Consider the following 23,495-nt stretch of genomic DNA (forward strand, 5'->3'; position numbering starts at 1 on the left):
AGAAATTTGTGGGGGAAAAAACCCCAAACCCCACATTTTCTGTCAGATGCAATGCTTATTGGTGTGAGCAAGTACATAAGTTCCAGCCAAGTTTCTAACAGTACACATTTTGTGCTAAGCAGATTAAGCAGGCTTGTAGGATCAAATACTTAATTTCTTCCTTGAAACATCCACAAAAAGAAACAGGTATATGCATTTGTGGGAAAAAAGTTGAAAAGGAATTCAGGTGTAAATCTAGCTTTCTCCAGAAAATGTGTGCGGGTTACCTGGAGGTTTCATTTTACCACGGAAGCAGAATTGTAATTAAACTTAATTGTAGTTAGAGGAAGAATGGTGTCTTGCACCCTGGCAGCTGAGCTACCACCTACAGACAGAGCACTGGCCTGCTGTCACATCTCTCGGAGGAACAGAGTTCAGCCATCCCGTTAGAGCAGGGAACATGTAGCAAAACCACGACAGTCTGATTTTATCAGACATTATGCATGACAGCAATTTGCTGATTTGTGTGAAGGAAGTAATTTTCCTCACCAGTAGCATCACAGGAACAGCGGACCAAGAGTAAGTCCATAGATGATAGGTTCCTGTCACTTTCTGAAATTAAGATTTCACTTTTATGTCCAGATACAGGAACAATGGCACATTCAAATGTTACAGAGATGGTGAAGGATTCAGTAACAGCAATGTGTGTGCTTATTTCTTTGTGTGTATTATTATATGTATTAGTAAGCTTATGGAATAAGCCCTAACTACAAGTCTAATACAAATGCCCTAACTTGGAGGGTGTACCCAGGTACACTCACACCTTGGTTGTACACAAATACCTTTTAGTGTTGATAAAATGGAACTACTAGTTCCAATACAATAATAATATGCTGTTAGCCATGCTATCCTAGGTATCCTGTTCTGTTCAGTCTACAGTACTTCTGCTTTCAACTTTCAAAAAATGCCTGCTTGGCAGGCTTTCATGCAGCTGTTATTCCAGCTCATTTAAAGGACTGCCGTGAGTCAGTGCCACTTAGTTCAGACACCTTCTGGTAGTATCTTGTTGGAATTAGGGTCTATTGCAAATTCAGCTTGTAGCTATGTTGACATCAAGATGGTCTCAAAAATAGATGTCAAATACTACTATGAAGACTTGTCTGCATTTTAGTACTCCCTGCTTCACCCTATCCTGTCTCTCTTTCAGACTTGCTCCCTAGCACTGATCCCCTCTTCTTCTCTGTGTGGAAGATTTCTTTATAGATACACGGGTAACTCATTTTTATGCCATTACACCTACCCATTTTCTTGCCTTGTTCTTCTTCTTTCAGCTTGATTTATGGCAGTGCCTCCTCCACCTTCAACCTCATTGATATGCCAAGATAAGGTAGCTGCCGGATGCACTAGGGTAGTTAAGTTCTGTTTTCAGGTCTTCCTCATTTCAGTGCTTTCTTTGGCCAGAAGGCTCTCACCATTAACATTTTACCTAGGGAACCATCTGATTGCACTGTGCATACTGTTTAAACTGCTCTGAGCAAAGACTTTCTAATCGAGATGACAGAACATGAAACTCAAAAGGAGAAAAGGTCCAGTTCAAAGGTAAATCCAGGAAGAGTACATTATGGTAAATAAGGAGTCCAGTTAGGAGTCACCATCCATCTGAGACCCGCATGGTGATGTAATTAGAGGTGTAGCTGATAGCTGGTTTCTTTTTCTGCTGATAGGTAGCTGATTGTTAGAGCTTTACCAGAACTCAGGAAATTCTGACAGTCTGAAACAGCATTAATTCTTCCTAAACCAGTTTCTCTCTCAAGTGAAGTGGTCAACATGCAAATAAGAGTATGATGGAACAAGTGCTTTTCCGGCTGGTATAGCAGTTGCATGTTTTCCAGCTTATGTAGGCAAAATGGGTCATGGCTGTATCAGCTGATGTCTGGAGAGGGATGAAGAGTAATTGGGAGGCAGAAAAAATGTTAATGTTGATGACCTGCTGTTTCAGTCTGTGGGTAGTGTCTAATGTCTGCACTGAAAATAATGTAAAGAGGCAAATCTTACCATCTGCCACTTTTCGGTAGTGGGGAAAATGCCCTGATTAACAGAAAATGCTTATTGTACTGTGACTAATACAGAGCTTTTAGTTGGGTTTGCTGGAGAATAGTCTTGTTTAGAGTAAGAAATCAAAGATCAGCAACAGTAAGACTTAGCTTCTTTCCCCACAAGCCTGAAAGCTTTAAAGCTCAGTTCTGTTTTCTTAACTAGGTTTCTGTCTTTCTCCCCACCTCCCTCTACTGTTTACTGGCATGCTGTCAATTGAAGGATAGTCATGAGAGCCAGATTTACAGCATTTGTTTGTGTTCCTTAAACAAAACCTGTCTGTTGCATAATATTTATAGCTGGTAGCTCTGTCAGAAGAAGGAAGGCAAGACCTCCAGGCTTCCTATCAGCAGAATGATGTGGGGGTAAATTGCTGCAGTATCTGTTGATCTCGGACAAAAAGCCTGGACAAATGTACATTTGTGTTTGATTTAATATTTTTTCTTCCACAGTTTTCTTCTTAGTATATTATCTAGTCTTTGCAGATGATCATAAAGCAACTATTTGAAGTTTGTGACCAATCTCACTGATAGCTTACCACTCTTGAGTGTTGTACCAAATAAAAATTAAATGCTGTACAGTACTGATACTAGTTACAATATCAGTAACATCTAAGACAGGTTCAGACTACTTATAGGATATTAAAAACTGGAGTGTAATTGCTTGTAACACTTGCCTTCACTTCTCAAAAGAATCTGCTTGGAAATGGCTTTCAAGGTGCCTTAGATTCTCTGGCTAGTAGTAATTTGATTGTAAATTATGTGACCTTAGAAGTTTTGGACTTTCCGCAGGTGATGATATGCATCCCAGGAATCTTGCTGGTAAAGTTTGTGCAAGTAAGTTCATGTAGTAAACAGCATGGAAAGGGGGCAGGAGGAATAGTTATCAATTAAGTGAGCTCAGGGAGAAGAGTGATGTCATTTACTTCACAAGGTTTAAAGGGAAAAATAACTTTTCAATGTGTCTGAGTTGAAGAGGATAAAAATAAGTGTTCATGTCTTCCCCAGACTATTAGTAAGATGTCACCTACATCGTTAAAGATAACTTTCAGACAGCTCAGAGAAGGAGCTTCCATGAACTTACAAGATGTACTCACAATGGAATACAGACTGAGCCAAGCATGCATGGTAAGCAAGCGGCTGGGCTTGTTGTCTCTTTTTCAGCCACAGAGGGGTATCAAGTCTGTCAGAAACTAAGTTTTATATAGGTTACACAAAAGGCTCACAATTTGTAGGGTTTCATTTTCAGTATCATCTTTATTTGTTTGTAAGGTTGTCATTTCTTTTTCCAGTTCTATGTCTTTATACGCAACTCGAATGATGGTCAGAAGGGAGTGATAGGGGGCTTTTATTAAGAAAAATATGATAATGCTACAATGTAGAAAGTTTGTATTTTAAAAATGTTGTTCTTGAACAGATTTCCTATTTAAATTACTTAGCCCTCAGCACGTCAGTTCCCATCAGCAGGATGGGAATAGTTGTATATCACTGCCTTTCAGGAGGCCTGTGATAAATCTGTTGAAGAAAACAAGAGATTATAGTATTATTTTTATTAAGGACTGAGTACTTTGATAACACAAGGAAGTGATCCTTTCAGTAGAACAGAGTTGCTAAATGAATTATTTGAACATCTTCCTCATAAAGCTTCCTTGTGGCATTGTTATTAGTTTTGCCAACATTTTAAAATAAGATTTTTATATGTCTGATTTGTAGTAGTTAATGATAGTTACTTTTTAAAAAAGGGTGAAAATAATTTGAATTCTGCTCTATCATGGTGCTTGATGATGTCCTTGCCATATCATTCCTGAAACTAGTATTGTTGCTTCATTGCTAGTGAAGCATCCTCAGCAATTTAAATGTCATGTTTACCTTTATAAAAAATATCTGGATGTTTCCAGGATTCCATTTGTCTGCAAAGTGTTCCAAGTATGCAGAATCATAGAATGGTTTGGGTTGGATGGGAACTTAAAGATCACTTTGTTCCACCCCCCTTGCCACAGGCAGGGACACTTCCCACTGGATCAGGTTGCTCATAGCCTCATCCAATCTGGCCTTGAACACCTCCAGGGATGGGGCATCCATGACTTCCACGGGCGACGTGTGCCAGGGCCTCACCACCCTCACAGTGGATACGTAGTAAATACATCACAATTCCTGAAGATTGGCCTTTCTCTGAAGAATTTTGGATCCTGCACACCTTCATCATGCAAACTCCTTAGGAAAATCTATGAGATGTAACACAGAAATATTTTAAACACAGCTTTTGCACTTGCTCTGAGTAAAAGTTGGCTGATCAACTACAGTTCAACAGACCTGGAAAGGTTTTAAGAATTGTGGTTGCGTGTAAGCAAGAGAATATAAAGCCCTTTCATAAGTAAAGAGAAAGTAATACTAGATAAGAACAATTCAAGCGGAATTTAACCAACTCTTGAAAGCAAGCATTTCAAGCAGAAGTGGGATAGGGAAAGATGGGATATATTTATTTATTTTTTAATCTTTCAGAGAGGCCATGACTTCTATGAAGGGGTTCGAGCAGGTAAGCATACACACCAGAAACATTTCTCAGACTCGCTGTTGGTTGCTTCTCTGGAGGTTTGGAGAAGTGCATGCAGCAGTAGCCCAAACACTTCCCAGCTTGCTGCAGTTTTTGGCCATACAGGAGGCCAATAAGCAAAGTTTATTATTTGTTTCAAAGTGCAACAGCCGTGTTGTTTCCTTTGCATCATCTTAGTATACTAATGTTATTTATCCACCTGGTAGTGCAGCACCATGAAAAAGTTTTACCAGTTCATTGGAGAAGTTCAAAATACATGTAATGCTGATAGTACTAAGTAGTTATATGTATCATTTGTGTGTCTAAATTTAGTGTTGCCGCATAGCTGTAAGATAGTTTCAGACTCAATGTCATGAAAAACCTCTTGTGTAGAAATTGTTATAACAGAGACTACTTTCACTCATGTCCAAAATATCTGTATAAAAGTGTCTTTCCATTAAAAAACTCTATATGCAAACTTGATCTTAAATATTTCAGCATTTAAGGCATTGGCCAATATAGGTAGTGGTAAAAGTAAAGCAGAAGCTCAGCAATTTAATCTAGGGGACAGACTTGTATTCTGTCCTTGATTCTAGTGCTGATTCACTATGCAGTTTGCCAAATGCAAAGCCACATCTGCTAGAAACCATAGCAATTATTTATGTACTATTCAGCACAAGATGAAACAAAGGACAGGCGTTTCCTTTTCCAGGAAATGTACAGTAGAAGACATTTGGATAAATAACATTTTAGGGTTGAGAGAACGTGGCTTTTAATTCACACCTTTATATACTCAAGTATGTATTAACACCTCTTCCTCCTCATTTTTTATATCTGTCTTTGTAAAGTAGTTTAAAATCCACTTGAGAAGTGAATGTTAATTTGAGTGTTCACTATCAGTAATGCTGTATTAAAGATAGCCTGGAATGAGAGATGTAAAGTTTGTTTGTACAGCATGGAAAAATTTTCTGATTTTAATGAATTAATTTTAAGTACTTATTAGGATGTCTCCTTTGAAAATGTTACCACACATTTGAGAAGTGTGTAGTTTTCATTGTTTTGGTAATAGGGATAAAGATATCTTAGAAATATTCCTAGGATCTATTCTAAAATCACCAAATAAGCTGCTCAAATGTAGTTATTCGGGAAGTGACAAACTCAGTCCGAGAGTCTGATGAATGCCAAACCAAATTCTCCCTTGTAATGCACAAGGTCATGAAACCATCTGGGGATGCAGTAGAGGACAGAAGCAAGTCGCTTGTCAGTATGGCCAGTAAATTACGCAAACTGCTTGTAAAGAAAGAAGCTGCAAGAACTGCAGTTGAGAAGCTCCTCTTTTACATAAGATGATGTAGCAAAGCTTAATTTTACCAAGGGAAATGAAAAATAACCACCAGAGATCCAGCTGCATGGAGGGGATTGCTAATAATAATAATAATTCGTTATTGAAGCACTTTGGCTCTTTGCTTACTGCATGTATCTTGTTCTCAGATTGTTTCTCTTGTTTAAGAGTGATACAAATTCTGACTCAAGATAATTTTTGTAGTTAGGTCTAATCTCATTAAAATAATTATCCAATAAAGTGCTGAGCATTGTTTTTAATAGGAAGTAAGGTTATTATGTACTTCACAGGATCAACCATAGTGAATAAAAATGAAAATTATAAAAACATTAATCAAGTTAATTAATGTTAGCTTTTTCTTTATTGAAACATTAAATTCCAAGCATTTAAGAGCCAGCTGTTGACCATTTGTACCACAAGAGGGTACAAAGTAAAGTTATGATCTAATAATCAGATTTTAGTTTTTGAAGACTTTTGTGGCAGCAGTGGCCATAGGTCAGATTTTAATAACAGCTTTTATCTACTTCAAACCATACTTTTTAGCATTACTATTAAAATTATGTTTAAAGCTTTTTAACCCTGCTTTAACCTGAGGTCAAAATTTCATTTTTCTTTTAGCCAGTTCTCTTTCAACTACGCTGAAAATCTGCTGGTAAATGTGGTCTTTGAACACTTTAGGTATCCATTCTTCACCTTGATTTGTGGACAAATATAGAAACTAAGAAATGCATGACTGAGTAATTTTCAAGAATTTTGGATTTTTTAATTCTTGCTGCATAAGAAAAACTATCATCTTTGGAGGCAGTGGTCAAACTTATGCAGGTAGACTACCAACTCAGCAGCCTGAGGGTATGAAAATCTGTTAAATTAGCCTCCTAACTACTTGTGCAGGAATGAACACTTCAAATGAAATTGTAAAGGCTGTCTACATACTGCTGATCATGCAAAGATCTTATTTACATATGGCTTCTGCCCTCACTCCTGCAGTACGAGCAGCTGGCAGATGTGAACCTTGTCCCAGGCACACTGCCCTGCTGCACTCAGCGAGTAGGTAGAGAGATTTCATTGCAACTTACAGAATTTCTGGTGCTTAGAAATATTAGTGTTTGTACTGTGCTGAATGAAGCTAAGCAGTAGAACACTTAACTGAAGGCTGGTAAAGTCACTGGTACTGAACAGAGGGGCATTGTTGTTGTTGTTGGTTTGTTTGGGTTATTCTTTTTTGGGTTTTGGTGGGTTTGGGTTTTTTTTTAAGGTAAAAGAAACCCTTAACACAATGCCTATACTCAGTTACTTAATTAACTTGCCTTAGCCTAGTTTTCAGAATTTTTGTTCTGTTCTTGTAATGATTGATACCTCAAGCTGGGAAAACACAAAACATACAAAAATTAATGCAGAAAGGGAGTATTTTCACAATCCTATTGAAAAACAAATACTTTAACTCATGCAAGATTAAAGATTTCATTGGAGAGACCAGTATGATCATTCAGTTTATTAACTAGAGCAAAAGTGGCCACAGATCCAAGCAGAAAGATTAACTTGATTGCACAGTAGTGAGTGGAGAACTATCCGCTATCACTACTGCATGTCAGAGTTGAAGCTGTACTAGTGGACACATGGACTTCCTTCCCCCACCCTAATTAAAAGCATCTCTAATCAGTGTTGTCTTTTGTGGATAACAGTTAAGATTATTTTGGCCACATTGTGAACTTCAACTAAAGTTGAAGAAAATCGTTGGGTAAGTACTACTCCAGTGGAATGAACATAGTTGATTTGGGACGATGATGTATTTTTACCCAAACCAATCAATGGCTTCACATTACAGTGTTTAAAATTAACTTGTAGAATCTTAACTTTTCAGTAAGTTACCCTGTTGAATGGTCTAGTGAAATCACTGTTTTATAGCAAATTTATTTTAAAGAATTGCTCGCAAGGATTCCACTCTCAGTGGAATTGCAGCTTCTATCTATATAATGGGTTTCTTTTCAAAATTAGTGTTGATTTATATCTAAGGAGTCCTTAGTCCTGTAGGTAAATGGATGCAGGGCTCCAGTTCTCTTTTCTCTTTGGAGATGCCAGATAAAGACTTGTGATGCTTATATGTCTTCATACAGAAATATTAATTAGTGCGGTTGTCATTTCTATTACATTTATTTTATAGGCATTTTCCAAGTGTTGTTTAAAGAGGGAAAAGTTTAAAGAAGATTTCAAGTCACATTTTTTTTTACTACGAACTGCCATAATGCCTGTCTTTTGAAAAGACAGAATCTTTAGTTAGGAATTCTTCCCACTGAACATAAAATCCAGCTCCTTTGTACATGTCTTATCCTAGATAATTCTAGTTCAGGCACGAAGAATGAAGTCTGCTTAAAAAGACACAACAACTTACCAAAATACCCAGCTGTTATTTTTCAACCTGTCTAGTCTCCCTGAACATCTACTGTCCATATGCCTTTAGAACCATCCTGCTCTGAAATCTTTGTCAGAACAAAGAAGCTTCACTTCAGGGTGAAGAAACTTGAAAGATGCTTCCTGCCTGCCATCCCTCCCATATATACCATGGGCCATGTTGGTCAGGATGTGTCCCATGACACACGTGCATCTCCAGATCAGGCGCTGACATTACAAATGTGAAGGGAATGTAAGTTAAGGAGTGCTGTTGGGTAGTCAGTGCATCCTCGAGAGCCACTGTTACTATAATTGTTCATTTTAAAATTATAAAATTGTCACATTTTGAATAGCACCTTTATGGGTTTTCTTGGAGCTAGGAAGATGCTCAGAAGGTCACTTTGGAATTCCATTAATATTGTTCATTTTTACACATAAATAAAATCTTATCTTATTGTTGTTTGCTAGTGCAGCTGTTCTTGCTAACATGCCTTCAACACTGTATTTGTCTGTCTTGATGCAATCTGAAGTCATCTTAATTAAAGGAAGTTTCCAAGTAACCTTTGTGTTTTTATACTCCACCCAACAGTGCTGATTGACAAAGACCAGTGCCCCAGATGGAAGCCAGCTGCTTTAGAAGAAGTCAGTGATGAATTTGTGGATGATTGTTTTAAGCCACTGGGAAGCAATGATCTCAAGTTGTAAAGATCAAGCCTGTTGACATCTTATAGATCTGCTTAATGCCGTGATATCAAAATTAATAGTAGTGTGATAAAGATTCTTTTAGCTAGCCTGAGATTTGTAAGTCTAGTTTTTTGCATGCAGGAACTTTCTATTTCATTATGCTGCCATAATGACAATATAATCATATCTCTGGTTAATAAGGTGAAAAATTGCTTTAAGGCAAATTGTTTTCATTTTATGCTTTATGCAATGATTAACTTTTAATTTTTTGCATCCTAAACTCTTAGTTTAGGATGAAACTTTAGGGAAGACAGCATAGTTAAGGGATGACCTAATAAGAAAGAAGTTATGAGACTTTTGTGTTCTTGGCTCTGTCACTGTCCATTAAATTGGGATTGTGCCTGAGATTCTTCTTTATACAATGAAAATAAAATATACTTAAAGCTTTGAAACAGTCAGGAAAATGCAAGACTTGCTAAATCCGTAGTGTTGGGTAGTCTTAAATAAAGGGTCAGTCTGACACATTATGACCACAAGAGCAAGAATTTGTTCCATTTATTTAACATTTGGTCAGTATTCAGTCTTGCTTGATGTAGACATTGTTTCAGATGTCAAAATATTGCCAGGGCCTAAAACACTGTTTGCTTGTAAAACAAATTTTTTTTAAAAAAAATGCTATTAAGTTTGATTGAACTGTGTAATTAGGTTTTTGTGATTTCAAAAATTACTAGGTTTTCTTGGTGTTACAGTGGTGAAGAAATAACTGTCTCAGACCTTCATCTGAACACTAAGCAGCACATTTTCATTGATGTTAGTGATTGTCTATTGATTTTAGTAGTAGAGCTCAGCCTGGCCCTAATACTGCAAGTGACTGGATTTTATGGATGCCAGCCAGCCTGGATTCCCGTTTGCTTGTGCTCATGAACATCCTGTCTCCTGGGTGGAAAATTTGTGAAAATTAGGGGGGATGCAGCATATATACTGAAGGTAACAAATAAGGGAAAACATCAAATACCTGCTGCTATATGGATTGTACAGTTTTTTAACATGACATATCCTGATAAATGTATTTGTTGGGATCGAAATTTAAATACACATAAAACCTTGTTTTATGGAAATTGAAGATTGGTGGGTTCTGATACTAGTACTTGAAGTTATATGACATTACCAGAGCCCCTTTATAAAAATATAATCTTTTTTGCTGGGAGGGGGTAAAATTAATTTCTCTGTCGTGTATGTGACACATAAGTACTAATCTTTCTTCAACATTAAGGCTGCATAGTTTTTTATGGTTAAGAAAAGCATATATCAGTATCTCTTCCTACTTGTTTCTACAGTTATAGACAGGTCACAAATACGAATTTTGGCTTCACAGGAGATGAACCACTGAGACTAAAGGAAGAAAACATTTGTTCTAATAACACAGTCAGTAATCAGCACTGGAGAACCAAAAAGTCAGAGCTACAGTGGAACCATTACAAAGTTTTCAACACTGGGCAGTTTTTATTATCAACAGTAATGGTCCACACTGGCTTAAGGCTCCTTCCCTCCTAGAAGCTGTTGCCTGGAAACAAAGACCAGGAAATTCAGGCATCAAGGTGAACTACTAGAGTAACTTTCAAAGAATGAGGTGAGCAAAGTGGAGAGCAAAACCAAGAAAAAAATGGCACCTTACTTTGTCACTAGAATCTTTAAGATAATTTTTTTTAAATTTCAGCTGCCAGTTAATGTTACCATGTACCATGAGACAGGCCCTTAGCTCATTTTCAAAGTAGTTGAGAGATTTCATTAATGTCTTTACAGTAACTTCTGAGAATATTACTTGTATTTCTACCTCATGCTGGTTCTGGAAGAAATGTAAACCTCCTCCCCTTATTTTTTAAATACTTTAGATTCTTAAACAATGGCTATTTTTAATTTACTATTTAAAAATTTGTTCATATCATTATTCTTGTACAAAAGGAGCAATCTTCAGTGGCTATATTTAATGAAAAACACAGTAATCCCCAGGGTGTAGGGAATCATGCCCTCTCTTACTGAAAAGGACGTAAAACATTTTAGCAAGAGTATAATCCTGAATCAATAAACTTTGACTTGCAAGTTCATTTGCTTCCAAAATTTATGTGAATGGGAATTCATGCTAACAAGATCCTGTTCAATCTGTGCATTTTTGTCAAATAAGAGTCTTACAAGCAGATGGTAAGTTTAATTTTATTTAGTCCACAAGAAGGTATTTTCCACAAAAGTGTTGTAAAAATAGATTGTAGTGTGTTTTATTTGGGAATACTGATGTATCTTACTACAGAAACATTGATTTTACTAAGTTGTGCTACTGTTAGTGTGTTTTGAACCATTATTAGAATACCAAGTCAGTCACATAGTACTCACTCAAACTATATTTTTGTTTCCTGGGGAAAATATAAAGCAAATGTATTTTTAACTCCTAAATAGAAGTAAATGGTTTTGCAGAGTATGCCAGTTCCATATGGAAGGGCCTTTATTACACAAAATCAAGTTGAAGAATCAGTGGCAACTGTAAGTGGCTTTATAAGACATAGCACAGTTTAGATAATCTAATAATAAGTAAACAGATGTAACTTAATTTAGGTAAAGAACTTTATTTTTATTATTCTTATGTATTACCATTGTGCCTATTAAAAATACAGCAGAACTCTGGAATAAGATCTCCTTCAGTCTCTCACCAGACTGTAGCATGGAAAAGATTCTTTTTTTATTAAGGATTTATTAAGGACAATGTCTTGTAAAAGAGATTATTTTCCTGGTGAGAAGCTTGTTGTTTGTAAGCTTGTTTGCAAGCTTGCATGCTTTCCATTTACTGCATGTTTTCCCTGAAGTTCCTGTGTTGTAGAAAGTATCACAAACCAGCTGGACTTGCACTTCAGGCCATATTGAAGCTGCTGTAATCTTCAAGCAGAAGGGAAGACGAGCTTTGTGGTTGCAGGTAAGTGGCTGTTTGGACATAACAAGCAGCAGGCAACTCGGCTGCTGTTGCATTATGGGTGACTCTGAGCAAGCAGTGCAGCCGTCTCACACAGCAGGTACTCCGAACGGAAGCTCACTGTGATGCATGTTTAATTATACCTAGGTAATTTCTCCTCTGGGGAAATTTTGAGGTTTTTAGGCTATTTTACACTATTTTAAAATTCTGCCTGCCATTGAACTGTGCACTGGCAGCCTGGCACCAGATGCTGAAACTTCATCCAAAGAAGGGCTTTGAGACATTGCAACAGCGAGCACTGCAGCACCTGACTCCCCAAGCAGCCAACAAGGATCAATGCAAACAGACCTAAATGCACTCTTAGAGTGAATGCAGTTTTCTGTCTGCTCTTCACCTAGCTGGCAAATAACATCTGTGGAGTGTGGGCTTTTTTTTTAATTACTGGTTTTGGCAATGTTAACACTCTTGAGACAAGTCTGATGTTCCAAAAAGGCTGGCCTTCTTTTGCAATAAAGGAATATTTTTTAATGTTATAGTTATGCAATATCCAGTTAATAATTCCTGATATGATCAGTGTTTTGATTTTGCTTTCTAATTCACCCTAGTATGTAGTATGGAGTTTTTTTAGATAGAGCAAATGTAGGATATGATTTAATGTTTAACATGCTTTAGAGCTTCAAGGAACATCACTGATAGCTGTAGAAATTAAATGAGTGATAATACCTTAGCCCCGTTTTACATATGGCTTCAAAGACAACTACATTACTTCAAAGAAAATGGCATTAAAACATAATAAGCAGATTCTTTATCCCTTTTCCAGCAAATGTCTGAGAATAGTCTTAGCAGGGTCTGGTCAGTGTGAATTAGTAGCAGTCTTATGCTGTGTTACAAAAAAAGTATCATTTACTCTTGATACAACCACTTACTTGATACAGGTGAATTTCAAATAACTACATTTATGTCGCAAAGTTTGCAAATTGACTCAATTAATAGATTGTCTTATGTCTGAGAATAAGCTGAAAATAATAATTTGCACGGTCCTCTTTCTGCTTGCTTACCATGGCTCAAAAATCATGCTTTGTATCAGTTACTAGAACTATGTGTATCTTTTACAAATAGCAACAATTTTTGCTAGTATGGAAAGCATTTTTGTAGAAAACAAAAACATAGAGTGGAAAGCGCTTTGATTTAGGAAAAAAAAAGCCCTATGTCTTTTCAGCTGGCCATAACAAAGAACAAACAAGTGTTAAAAACCCAAGCTTCTACAAGGCATTAACTTTGTATAAAATGTCAGCAAAACTGCAGGTTTATGATTACTATGATTAATTCATCCTTTTCTTGCTATTTCAAATGCTAGTTAGGAGTACAGTAGGTCAGACTGCAATTCCCAGAGAAGCAGCGTACCATGTGTGTATGCAAGCCAGATAAAATCAGTCAAGAATGTAGCCCTTCAGCTTTGGGCCTAAGGCTTATTCACTAATTCAGTGCACTGCTTAGGCTTTAGGTTTCTGTAGCTCATATTTGGATTGGCCATACACAGGTTTACTAATGGGTAAGCAGTGAGCCTACAGAAGGCATACTGTCCCATTTGTGTTACTTTAGTGTGTAATTTACACACATGGTACATAATACAGCCATGGTTCTATGAAATACATAGTCCTAAAACATTATTACACCCTTGAATTTTCATTTCACTAGTTCACATCAGTAGTTTTTGCACACCTCTCTTGGTTACAGTAAAAAAACCCCAAACCACAAAACAAAACCCCCAAACCCAGCGCCCTAACACAAAAAGAAAACAAGAAACTGAAAACCCCAAAGCTTTGGTCTGAACACAGTGATCAGATGTAATTAAACTATCCGACTGCAGGATTTTAGAGAATAGCCTTTATGCACTTACAGAAGCCAGAGCATCTGTTAATTCTAACACATTATTTATCAATATTGTAATGTTTTGCACTGGTTCTCTTAAGAATGCAAGTTGAATAATATCATCATCCACCTGGTTCCCTGAATAGTACTTGGTTTTACAAAACGCTTCTCATCCCCTTCATTTTGTGGTTTACAGATTTAGACAGGTCAGAGAATCAAGGTAGAATTTATGACAGCAATTATCGCTGATACATGTAGACCTTGGTTTCACTTTTGAAAAACATGGACAAATTACCTACAATCAGGCCATTGTTTTTTTATGCAGTACATGTAAGTAATCCATGCTTTGTACTTGACCATCTTTGGGGCCTCAGTGACAGTGCTTGGACAAGTTGCAGGGCAGCCACATTCTTTTCATTGTCTTAATGCTAATTCCAGATCACATTCAACACATACAAAGACAGAATATACTCAACATATGGCTGATAACAAATGACATCTAATTAATAGATTATATTGTAATCCAATGAGTTTCTTAGCAATACAGATTAAAAGGCAAATTTTTTCAGCGTCTCCTTGTAAATACATTCATATAGTGGCCTTATGTTCAAATCACAGCTGATTTTACTTTATTTGCACTAGTACCAAATACAAACGGTTCAACACACACAACGCTTACTGTGAAGACAGTCCTTGCCAGTCAGGGCTCAGGGCACATCACTTTCAATATAAGGGATGTCACTATATTTGCTTTCAGTTACTGCCCACTGTTTCACTGCCTGATCAAGAATCTCACGGGAGAGACGGTGTGCATAGTCTAGCACTATAGTGCTTGATGGACCTTTCTCATCCGTCTTCACTGCTATCAGTGAAGATTTCTCCCCAGTGCATCTTTCATTACCTTCCCCAGTCCTTTCATCCTGGATAGCATTTGAACCTGTAAAGGCATGCCTGGATTTGATGCATCCCATGGTACATTTGAAAACGCAGCTGCAAAATTCAGTTCAACAGCATATTTTGATAACCAGGAAGTGGCTTCCTTGCTTGATGCACAGTGTTGCTTTTGCTTCCCAGTGGTTCCAGCTATTTTCAAAGACCAGAATGTCTCCCTTTTGTGCTTCTTTACTTCTGAAGAACTCTGTCAAAATAGCATTTCATATAAATGCAATAGTTAGCCATTCTCTGTGAGCTCCAAAGAAAGCTAAATTTGGTACAGACACTTGTAGAAACAACCTTAATAAATCTCTCCATGGTCTGCGTAAAATGTTTTTATCAGTAACATCCATCTACTACAAGTACATAAAGCCTGACTTGAATTCAGGCTGCCTCTGAATGCAATTCCCAGTACATGCTGTAAGCCATCTAGAAGTGTAAAAGTCTTAAACAAAAAAAACCAATCTGTTTCTTCCAAACTGACAATGCAGTGCTCTTTTCCTGAATCTGTAAACAAATACTGTTTAACTCCAGTGACTGCTGCTGCTAAAGAAAATAAAAAGAAAACCCCAAACCACCCCACAGAAGCACCCCGCAACCACCACCTAACATGAGCTTTGTGTCATGGCTGTTGCAGACCCTTCAGGCAGGAGTGACACTAATTCTTGGTGTCATTCTGCTATTGCTCAAGGAGGCTTGAGCACACAGTCACTAGAAGGTATTCACAAGAAACAAGAGCAGCTCCTCGTTTTTTTCACTTCAGAGGTTAGGAGAAGCAGCAGCAGACTACTGTGTTGAAGGCAGTTCTGACAGAGCTAGAGTACCATTCTTACTAAAGCAGTACAACCCGAGATCTAGGGAAGGGAGTGAGGAACACAACACCTGACAGGGTCCTTCTGCCAAACTCGTTAAGAGTCAGAATTAGTCTGCCCCAAATTCTGGTATATGTTGTTTATTAGCCTACAAAGCTGTTTCTCAGGCTAGTTTCTCTATGCAGGCAAAGCAGTATCTCATGATTTGCCTGACTTTGCATGGCATGAACTTTCCCACTTATCAGAGTTAATAGACAGCCAGCCAAAATAAAAACTGTGCTGCACAGAAACCAGCTGTTCCCTACAGCTTCACCCAATGACGTTGTACTAAGGTTAGCCAAAGGTAAAGATTTTTTTTTTGTAAACAGCTTTTGAAAACATAATCATGGCAAAGATGTTAAGCTTTATTTATTTGCTTTATGTACTGGTGGAAACAGAGGCTCCAATCCGTAACCTGATCACAGGCAAGTATGTGCAGAGGCAATCAATCCCATATGCAGGCAGATTTTGCTTTACAGGTAGGATGGGGCATCCCTAGTCCAGCAGCTGACTCATGAGAACCAGGTCCATTGTGATAAGCTTCTCTCTTTCTGCTGGTTCATAAAAACATCACTACTTGTTAGAAAATGGTTTGTAGAACTGAAATGCCAGCACTCAGAAGTGCTGGGTGATGTTCTTGGCAGGAATTCAGACCTAAATGGCTTCTGAAACCATGAACTACATTACAGACATTTGCATATCTTCTTCATATTATACTATCAGAATATTTTGATGTTGTAGAGAAATGTTCGTAAATCACTTTAATAAAATTCAGTAAGTTCCCTTTGTGCATAACGACATGCTGCAGCATGCACCAGTCCTAGACAGAGGAAGGGGTGGGCTATAAAACTTCTAGATAGCAAGGCATGCAAGACTACTAAATTGTTCTTAATTGATTACTAGTTGAGCTTAAAAGCAAAGTTATTGACCTTAGTTTAAATTGTTGACTGTTGCTCATTTCTTTATTTATGGAGCGCAGTAATTTCCAAGTCACTGCAGTAAGTTTTATAGTTTGCCTGCTCCACTTGAGTTAATAATTGTTGGCACATAAATGATCACAAATGAAGTTGCCTTCAAATCTTCTGACTGCTCTTCTGTTTTTCTGACAACCATTGCTTGCTTCTGCATTGTAAACACCATTTAACTCCTCTCCACCTAACTATCCAGAGTGTTAAGATGAATAGGGATTTTAACATCTCTAGCTTTCTTCCCAGCGATCACACCCGCAGAGAAAACAAAAAAAGTTCATTTTACTCCTGGTGCAATTTTTGATTCAATAACTGTACAAGACAAAATTGTCTGAGATGAGTCCGTTTCTTTCAGTGTCCAAGCTTTAATCTATTGCCAGTTGAGCAATAGATTAAGTTGAGCCCCAGGTCCAAACCTCTGCAGTTGCAGCTCCTCATGTGACAAGCTGCTGTGCTTAGTTGCAGGCAGAGGTCAGGCAGCTGTAGCCTGCTCTGTTACACTGCCAGCTGGGAGTTAAAGCAGCAGCATCAAAAACATTAACATACCCTCTTTCTAAAGACTGATTTTACAGTGAGTGAAATGTTGATTTCATTAATCTTAAAAATACAATTTCCTAGTTGTGCTAGATTACAGTGGACATATAGTCAATATGCTTTTTAAATATCTCATTTAACTTCAGTACCATAACAGCTGTGCATTATTTTAAGATGAAAAACAATCAATTTCCTTCTATATCCCTGGAACTGGAAGCTCCTGAGGACAACTTCAGGTGTTGTATCACCTATTATGTTATTTACTACATCTGTGCCCTGTGGTAATACAAGAGGAGAGACAATATCGAGGGAGTTTTACCACATAGCTGAACTCACCTTGCGTGAGAGGGCTAAGCAGTCTCTTTGCCAGCCTGGTGAATTGTTTCCTCCCAAGGTAAGTTCATTTCTAACCGCTGAAGGAAAAAAAAGAATGGTAAAAAGATGCCTGCAATTCACTATTATACAATAAAAAGATGGGGGGGAAAAGCATTAATATTATAATTGTAGTTTAATTTAAACAAATAAGACTTTTTAAGGTATTACAAAGATCAATAAGAAATAATCACAAAAGGATAAATATGAGTTTAGCCTGTCTCTGGAATACACCTTCATATGATTCATATGTATTCGTATGATAAGAGAAAGAACTGTGCTGTTACACAATATCTCTAGCTATCACAGGCTAATAAGTTGCTGCTACCACTTAAATGGTTTCCATCTATAAAACCTTTTAAAAAGTCTCCTTGAAGTCCAACGCTATACTGCAAGGAATTGCTTTCTATAATACTTTCTATTCTAGCAGTCAGCAGATTAAAAATAAGTCATACTTTTCAAACTAGCTTAATACAGCTTTACCCAGTTGAACACAGTGAATAATTTCTGCTGTGGCAGAGCCAGGCTCCTCGCTTTCCAAACTTTAAGGTGTAAATAGAAGTGCTTGAAATTCTCCTCCAGCCAGAGAGGCTTTTAGTTTTTCCCTCTGTATCCAAAAGAGGAGCTCAGTATGCTACTTACCAATAATGTGTCTGCTTTTAGCAAGTTGTCCTGCTTGTCCCAAGACCTGCACAGACAGCTTCACAACTGGGACTCTGCAAAGGGACCCAAAAAATAAAACTTAGCACTCGTGAAGGTGTCAAAGTTGCATATTATCACAAAGTCAGATGAACCTGCTTGCCTATTCACCCACAGTATTGGATTCTGTCAAAAGTAAAAGAATGATACAGCACTTCAGAAATGAAATTGAATGCCAGGCTGCAACAATTTATATACAGCACGTGATCCCACATATACAATGGAGCAACTGTTTAGGCATGTGTACAGGATGCCAATCATCTTCCACTGCAAGTCCAGTTAAGGATGATTTTTCAGCAAGGATATCGGAAGGGTAATATGCCAGCATCTGGAGCACCCCGTCTTTTGCCTAAGCTTAAAAGTTTTCCCCTGTTTTCCATTCTTCCTCTTAGAGCTTCTGCTGAGACCTGGACCTTTATCTTCCAAGCACATAGGAAGAATAGTTGGATAACCACTGTGCTGTCATTATCCTGGGAACAATAAATATCACTCTTTGTAGCTCAGATATTCAAACTCAAGGTGGGCAACTGAAGGCAGAGGTAAACCAAACAGCATTTAGGCATCCAGCCCTCTGAACTGCACCTAATCACATTAAATATTTACATCCTCTATGTAATGATGGAGAGAAACAGAAACCCAGGACACCCTACATCTGCCTTTCCTCTCCCTAACAATGTGGGATGTTATTCATGAGGACACATGATATTATGCCTTTGTATATTCTGCAGTTCTGAACAAGCAATACCACATAAATGCTACAGGGATGAATCATTCACTTGGTGCATAGTATCGCCTCCATCACTGCAGGACTCAGTCTCCCTGTGCAGAGCAGCCCCAGACAGGGGCTCTCAAAGCATACAAATCCACCAGTTTTATACTTTTGCCTCTCCTTAACATCCAGTTTTCTGCAAATCCTACAGAGCAGGCCCAATGGATTAACATTTATTATAAAGTCTCCTTCTAATTGTAGGAAAAGGAAGTTTAAAAATCTAGAGCTATTTTAAGACAAGCATGATTCCCAAGATCCAGCTATCTCAGGCAATCACTGAAATACCTAAGCACAGCAAAAACACTCCAGCACTGAAGAGAAAAAAATGGAGCCCTCAGTCCTCACAGGGCTCTCCTCTCCCTTTCCCAGCGCTTACTGCCAACAAGGGATAAGAGTTACAGTTTGGAAAGAGCTGGATGTAGAAACCCAAACAACCGTTTTGAAGGATTAGCATGTAAATGAAAGTCTCCAGATTATCTGTCTCATTGTATATGCTGGAATTTCAAAGGCTTGGGTTACTCCCCCTCCTACCTCCACGGCCAGTATAGATAAAACTTTTTCAGGCTTCTACCTCAGTTTGTGACTGAATGGGGAAACAACACGCACTCTCCTCGGAATCAGGCATTTCCTCCAGCTTACTTTAAAAGGCTGTTCAAAAAGAGGGCAGTTGATGTAGCAAGCAAAGGTGAAGTACTGAAAGGAGCCTTTAGGTGAGAATACCATTAGTTCAGAAAACAGCAATGCCAGTAGGTACAGTCCTCAGCAGCCACAGTATTAGTTTTCATCCAGGAAAAAAAAGTCTTGTTAAAAGTAAAGAACATTGTGTGCTTGGTAGCTGTCTGATTTAATGAAAGTGAAACTGTACTCAGTCAGCCTGTTCCAAAATCCTCCCTCCCATCAGTACCAGACCTGAATGCAGCACAGAGGGGAAGGAGGTGCTGAGAACTTCTTACAGGTTCTGCTCTGGTTTAACTTAGCTACTTATTCAAGCAACTGTACATGCTACTGTTTCAGAGAAAATATGTACAATGTATTAATTCTGCTTGATTTCTCAATTCCTAGTGTTGTTTTCCCACAATGTCTCAGAATAAAAGCAAACAGACATTTTTCAGTAGACTCTCTGCCAGGCCATAGACAGGGGAGAGACATTAACGACTTTTCCTCACACAAACAAGAGTGGGATGCCTAATCTTTATGCAAGCCTATTTTCTGCAAGAGTAAGAATGGACCAATGGAGTTGCCTTAGCAAGCGAGGCCTCAGAGCAGGGTTGTTGAAGAAAGTGCATGAGGAAGACGCAGAGTTGCTCAGAAACTCTGCAGGAAGTTTAGCAAAAATTGAAGGGATTCAGCTACAGAAATCAGAGAGAAAAGCTAGTAGTCATGGAAGAGGTCTGAAACTCTCTTAGGCACCCAGACCCAAATACAAAATAACACTCAGAACTGCTGAGCAATCAAAGACAAAACTTAACAAATAGCTATGAAGTTGCAACATAGACCTATAGCTGTTTCATTGCCTTGCCTAACTTTGAAAGATAATGGTTCAACGTATTTTTCCGCAAAGCCCACAGCTGTTAACATTATCAGCCTACCTTCCATATACATTAGCTGCAAATCTACAGCTGGAAAAAAGCAAGTTGGAGAGACTAGCTGAGTCCCATACCAAGGTCAGACTGCTTTAAAGCATGGCACTGGATCAAAATGAAACAGCTTGTTGGTTTACTACAATGCTGTGACACTGTTTTGAATGAGGTAGAGCAGAAGGCTGTATTTTCCCATATATAGCACAGAACTTCCGTCCCAGTAAGTCAACTGTGGAGTTACAGCCTACCTATTAACAGCCCACCTTCAGGAATACACTAGACATCAAGCCATTTATGCTTGTGCTAAAACTGAGGATCTAGCCTTGTTTACTGTCCTTTACAGGTGCCAGCCAAAGACAGACTGCTACAGATGACAAACAGCAATGAACAAATCTTTACAAGCAAGAAAGCCCCTCCTTCCATTGTCACTGGCTGCTGCCCAGCCTGGGGATCCTGCCAGCAAGAACTGATGAGCAGCAGCAGGTAAAACAGTGGATCAGTATCTCGGTCTGACAGGGTTGCGTTTTACTGTAGTAGATTCAACTGTGAACATGTGGAGCTGTAGATCATAAGATATGAATGAGGCACACTGGTTTGCTTCACGATGTCCTTACAAAGGCAAAGACCCTACTGGATTCATGCAAACGAAAGCCAGAAGGAAGGAGATAGCCAGGATCTGCCTAAGATGAACCAGAGAAGAGTACAAGAACAGCAGCACACAACCCCACTGTGTTCTTTAATCTCCTTATACAGTAACTAATCGTAAAACTGGAAATCAGAATTCAGAATGCAACAGAAGACCCATTTTCCCATGTCCTACATAGGAACATAGAGGAACACACTGTCCCATGTTTTAAAATCACAACTATGTTACTAACAATTAGTAGAAACCAGGCAAGGAGCAAGAAAAACAAGGTGAAGAGTTACTGACCAGATGCTCCAGCTGTACAAAAGCTACTCAGAACTGCAAAAGGAACTGCATCAACCTTAAAAATCACTCTGTTTCATCGCTCTCCCCAGCATTTGTTTTCTTGAATTTCATCACTCCTAACATGCCAGCTTCTACTTCCATGGAGCTGCACCTTTGCACCCAAGAAGTGGGGTGGCCAGGCCTGCGCCAAGGCCATTGTGCCCCACACAACCTGGCAGCACTGCTGGTTCTCCCCACAGGACCCTGCCCACAGAACCAACTGGTCCTCAGAGATGTGAGCATTATGAAGCACGAACCAACCCCCAGTATGTCTAGTACAAACCAAAGTGATTTTAAAGAAAGAATTTTCTCAGCAGAACATCATGTTCAGAAGAAAACTAATTCATACATACTTGAAGGTTAAAAATGCCACTTTAAGACTATAGTATAAATCCCTGTATTCTTCCCTTTTTTCCCCCCAAAACCTACTATATTTAGAAACCTAATTTGGACTCCTACTTCCTGAACTGTGAGAAAGCAGGAGATATTTCTAAATGTTTTACAGTTTCTGCCATGGCTGATCTTACAGTCCAAAATCTGTATTTTACAGCATGGTAGATCAAGGTAACCTTTCCTACATGGGTTTGTGCTGAAGCTTGGAAAAATAACTTGTGGCAGAGCAGGGGCAGACAAGAAACCCTCACACCACCTCGTCCAACAAATACAGTTGTCTTCCGTCTTCCTCGCAGCAGGAACGTGGCTTATAGAGAAGCAGCCATGCCTTTTACCTTCCCATTCCGCATCCCTCACGTCGTTTTACACGGCGCTACCCCTCTTCTAAGGTGATGCCCAGCTGGAGCAGCACCTCTTTCGCTCAGTTTGGATGACTTCGTTGCTAGCAACCTCACTCTGAGAAGATGGGAGGAGTGAGGCATTCGCCACCGCCTGTCCTAGGAACCCCACCTCGAATCCCTGCGCTTCCTCCGCTCCTCCACAGCATAAGCTCACGACGCCGGTCCTGCCCACGGCCACCGCTCGCCCCGACCAAGGGTCACCGCACGCCGCGAGGGGTCACAGCGCATCCCTCCCGCACCGAACCCGCCGCCCATCCTCGCGGCAGCGGGGCGGGGTGCCCCCGCCTGCCATACCAGCACGGGGGCGGCCGGAACGGGGCGCCCACCGCCCTCCCTGGGGCAGAAACTCCTCCGAAGGCACCGGCACGGTCAGGCCCTCGTCCCGCAAGATCCTGTTGGGAAACGACGAGGAGACGAAAACCCCGTCAAAGTCCATCCCAACAGCGCGGCGGGGCTGCCCGCCGCCACGCTCCGACCTGCCGGGCGCCGCCGGGGTGGGGCCTGCGACGAGAAATTACGAAGAAATGGGGTTGCGGGGGGGAATATAACACCAGCCACCCAGGAAAGCCGCCTCCCATTGGCTTCTCCGCCGTGGAAATGAGGAAGGGCAGAGTTGCCCTATGAGAGCTCGCGGCTGCCGGCACCGCGCGGGCGGCTCAGCCCTTCGGAAACACCGGCGCGCTCGGAGCCGGCGGCGAGGATGCTCTGGGGAAGCTGGAGGGGAGAAAGCCCTTGGAAAGGAGAGGGGCGAGGCCCGGATGATGTTCCTCCTGTTTTATCTTGACAATGAGCACCAAATCGTGCACCGCTACGGAGAAACACTAGGTAATGCAAAGCTTTTCTAAAAATGCCCTTGCCCTAAAAGAAAGCTTCCTCGACAAAGCACCTGAAGTAACACTTTTAGTCTTTCTAAGAGAAAAGTGATGCGAAAACTAAAAAACGTTTCTTAACAGGGGTGAATGAAGATCTCAAAGCATTCTTGCCTTTGAGCTGGCTTGACAGCAAAGCTTCTGCAAAAGGCACACCTTGCATATTGCTTGCAAGAGGCTGCTGCCGTGCTCACACCTGGCTGGGACTGGAAAACAGCACCCCAGGACGTGCAGCAGCTTCGGGACTTGAGGCTCACGCTGGCCCGGGTCCTGCACAACAGGAGAAAAGCCAGGGTTGCTGCAGGG

General features: G+C 39.6%; 1 protein-coding gene and 1 long non-coding RNA gene across 3 annotated transcripts in view; one reads left to right on the top strand and one right to left on the bottom strand.

Moving 5' to 3' along the window:
* The window catches only part of HIBCH (3-hydroxyisobutyryl-CoA hydrolase), a 46,219-nt gene extending 36,541 nt beyond the window's left edge, over positions 1-9,678 (top strand). For both annotated transcript variants that reach the window (XM_069860763.1, XM_069860764.1), the window contains 3 exons: positions 3,081-3,200; positions 4,575-4,608; positions 8,925-9,678. In XM_069860763.1, coding sequence (XP_069716864.1) covers positions 3,081-3,200; positions 4,575-4,608; positions 8,925-9,040 — 270 coding nt within the window. In that variant the 3' untranslated portion in view covers positions 9,041-9,678. The remainder of the gene's footprint in view (positions 1-3,080; positions 3,201-4,574; positions 4,609-8,924) is intronic.
* Positions 9,679-14,820: 5,142 nt separating this feature from the next.
* On the bottom strand, positions 14,821-22,766 carry LOC138722511 (uncharacterized). Its single transcript, XR_011337720.1, has 4 exons — positions 22,615-22,766; positions 18,151-18,224; positions 17,473-17,549; positions 14,821-14,988 (listed from the first exon to the last, which is right to left on the bottom strand). It is a non-coding gene; the product is annotated as an uncharacterized lncRNA (long non-coding RNA).
* Between the last annotated feature and the right edge of the window lie 729 nt (positions 22,767-23,495).

The sequence above is a fragment of the Phaenicophaeus curvirostris genome, chromosome 7 (assembly GCF_032191515.1).
Source record: "Phaenicophaeus curvirostris isolate KB17595 chromosome 7, BPBGC_Pcur_1.0, whole genome shotgun sequence".
In the NCBI taxonomy this organism is placed as follows: domain Eukaryota; kingdom Metazoa; phylum Chordata; class Aves; order Cuculiformes; family Cuculidae; genus Phaenicophaeus; species Phaenicophaeus curvirostris.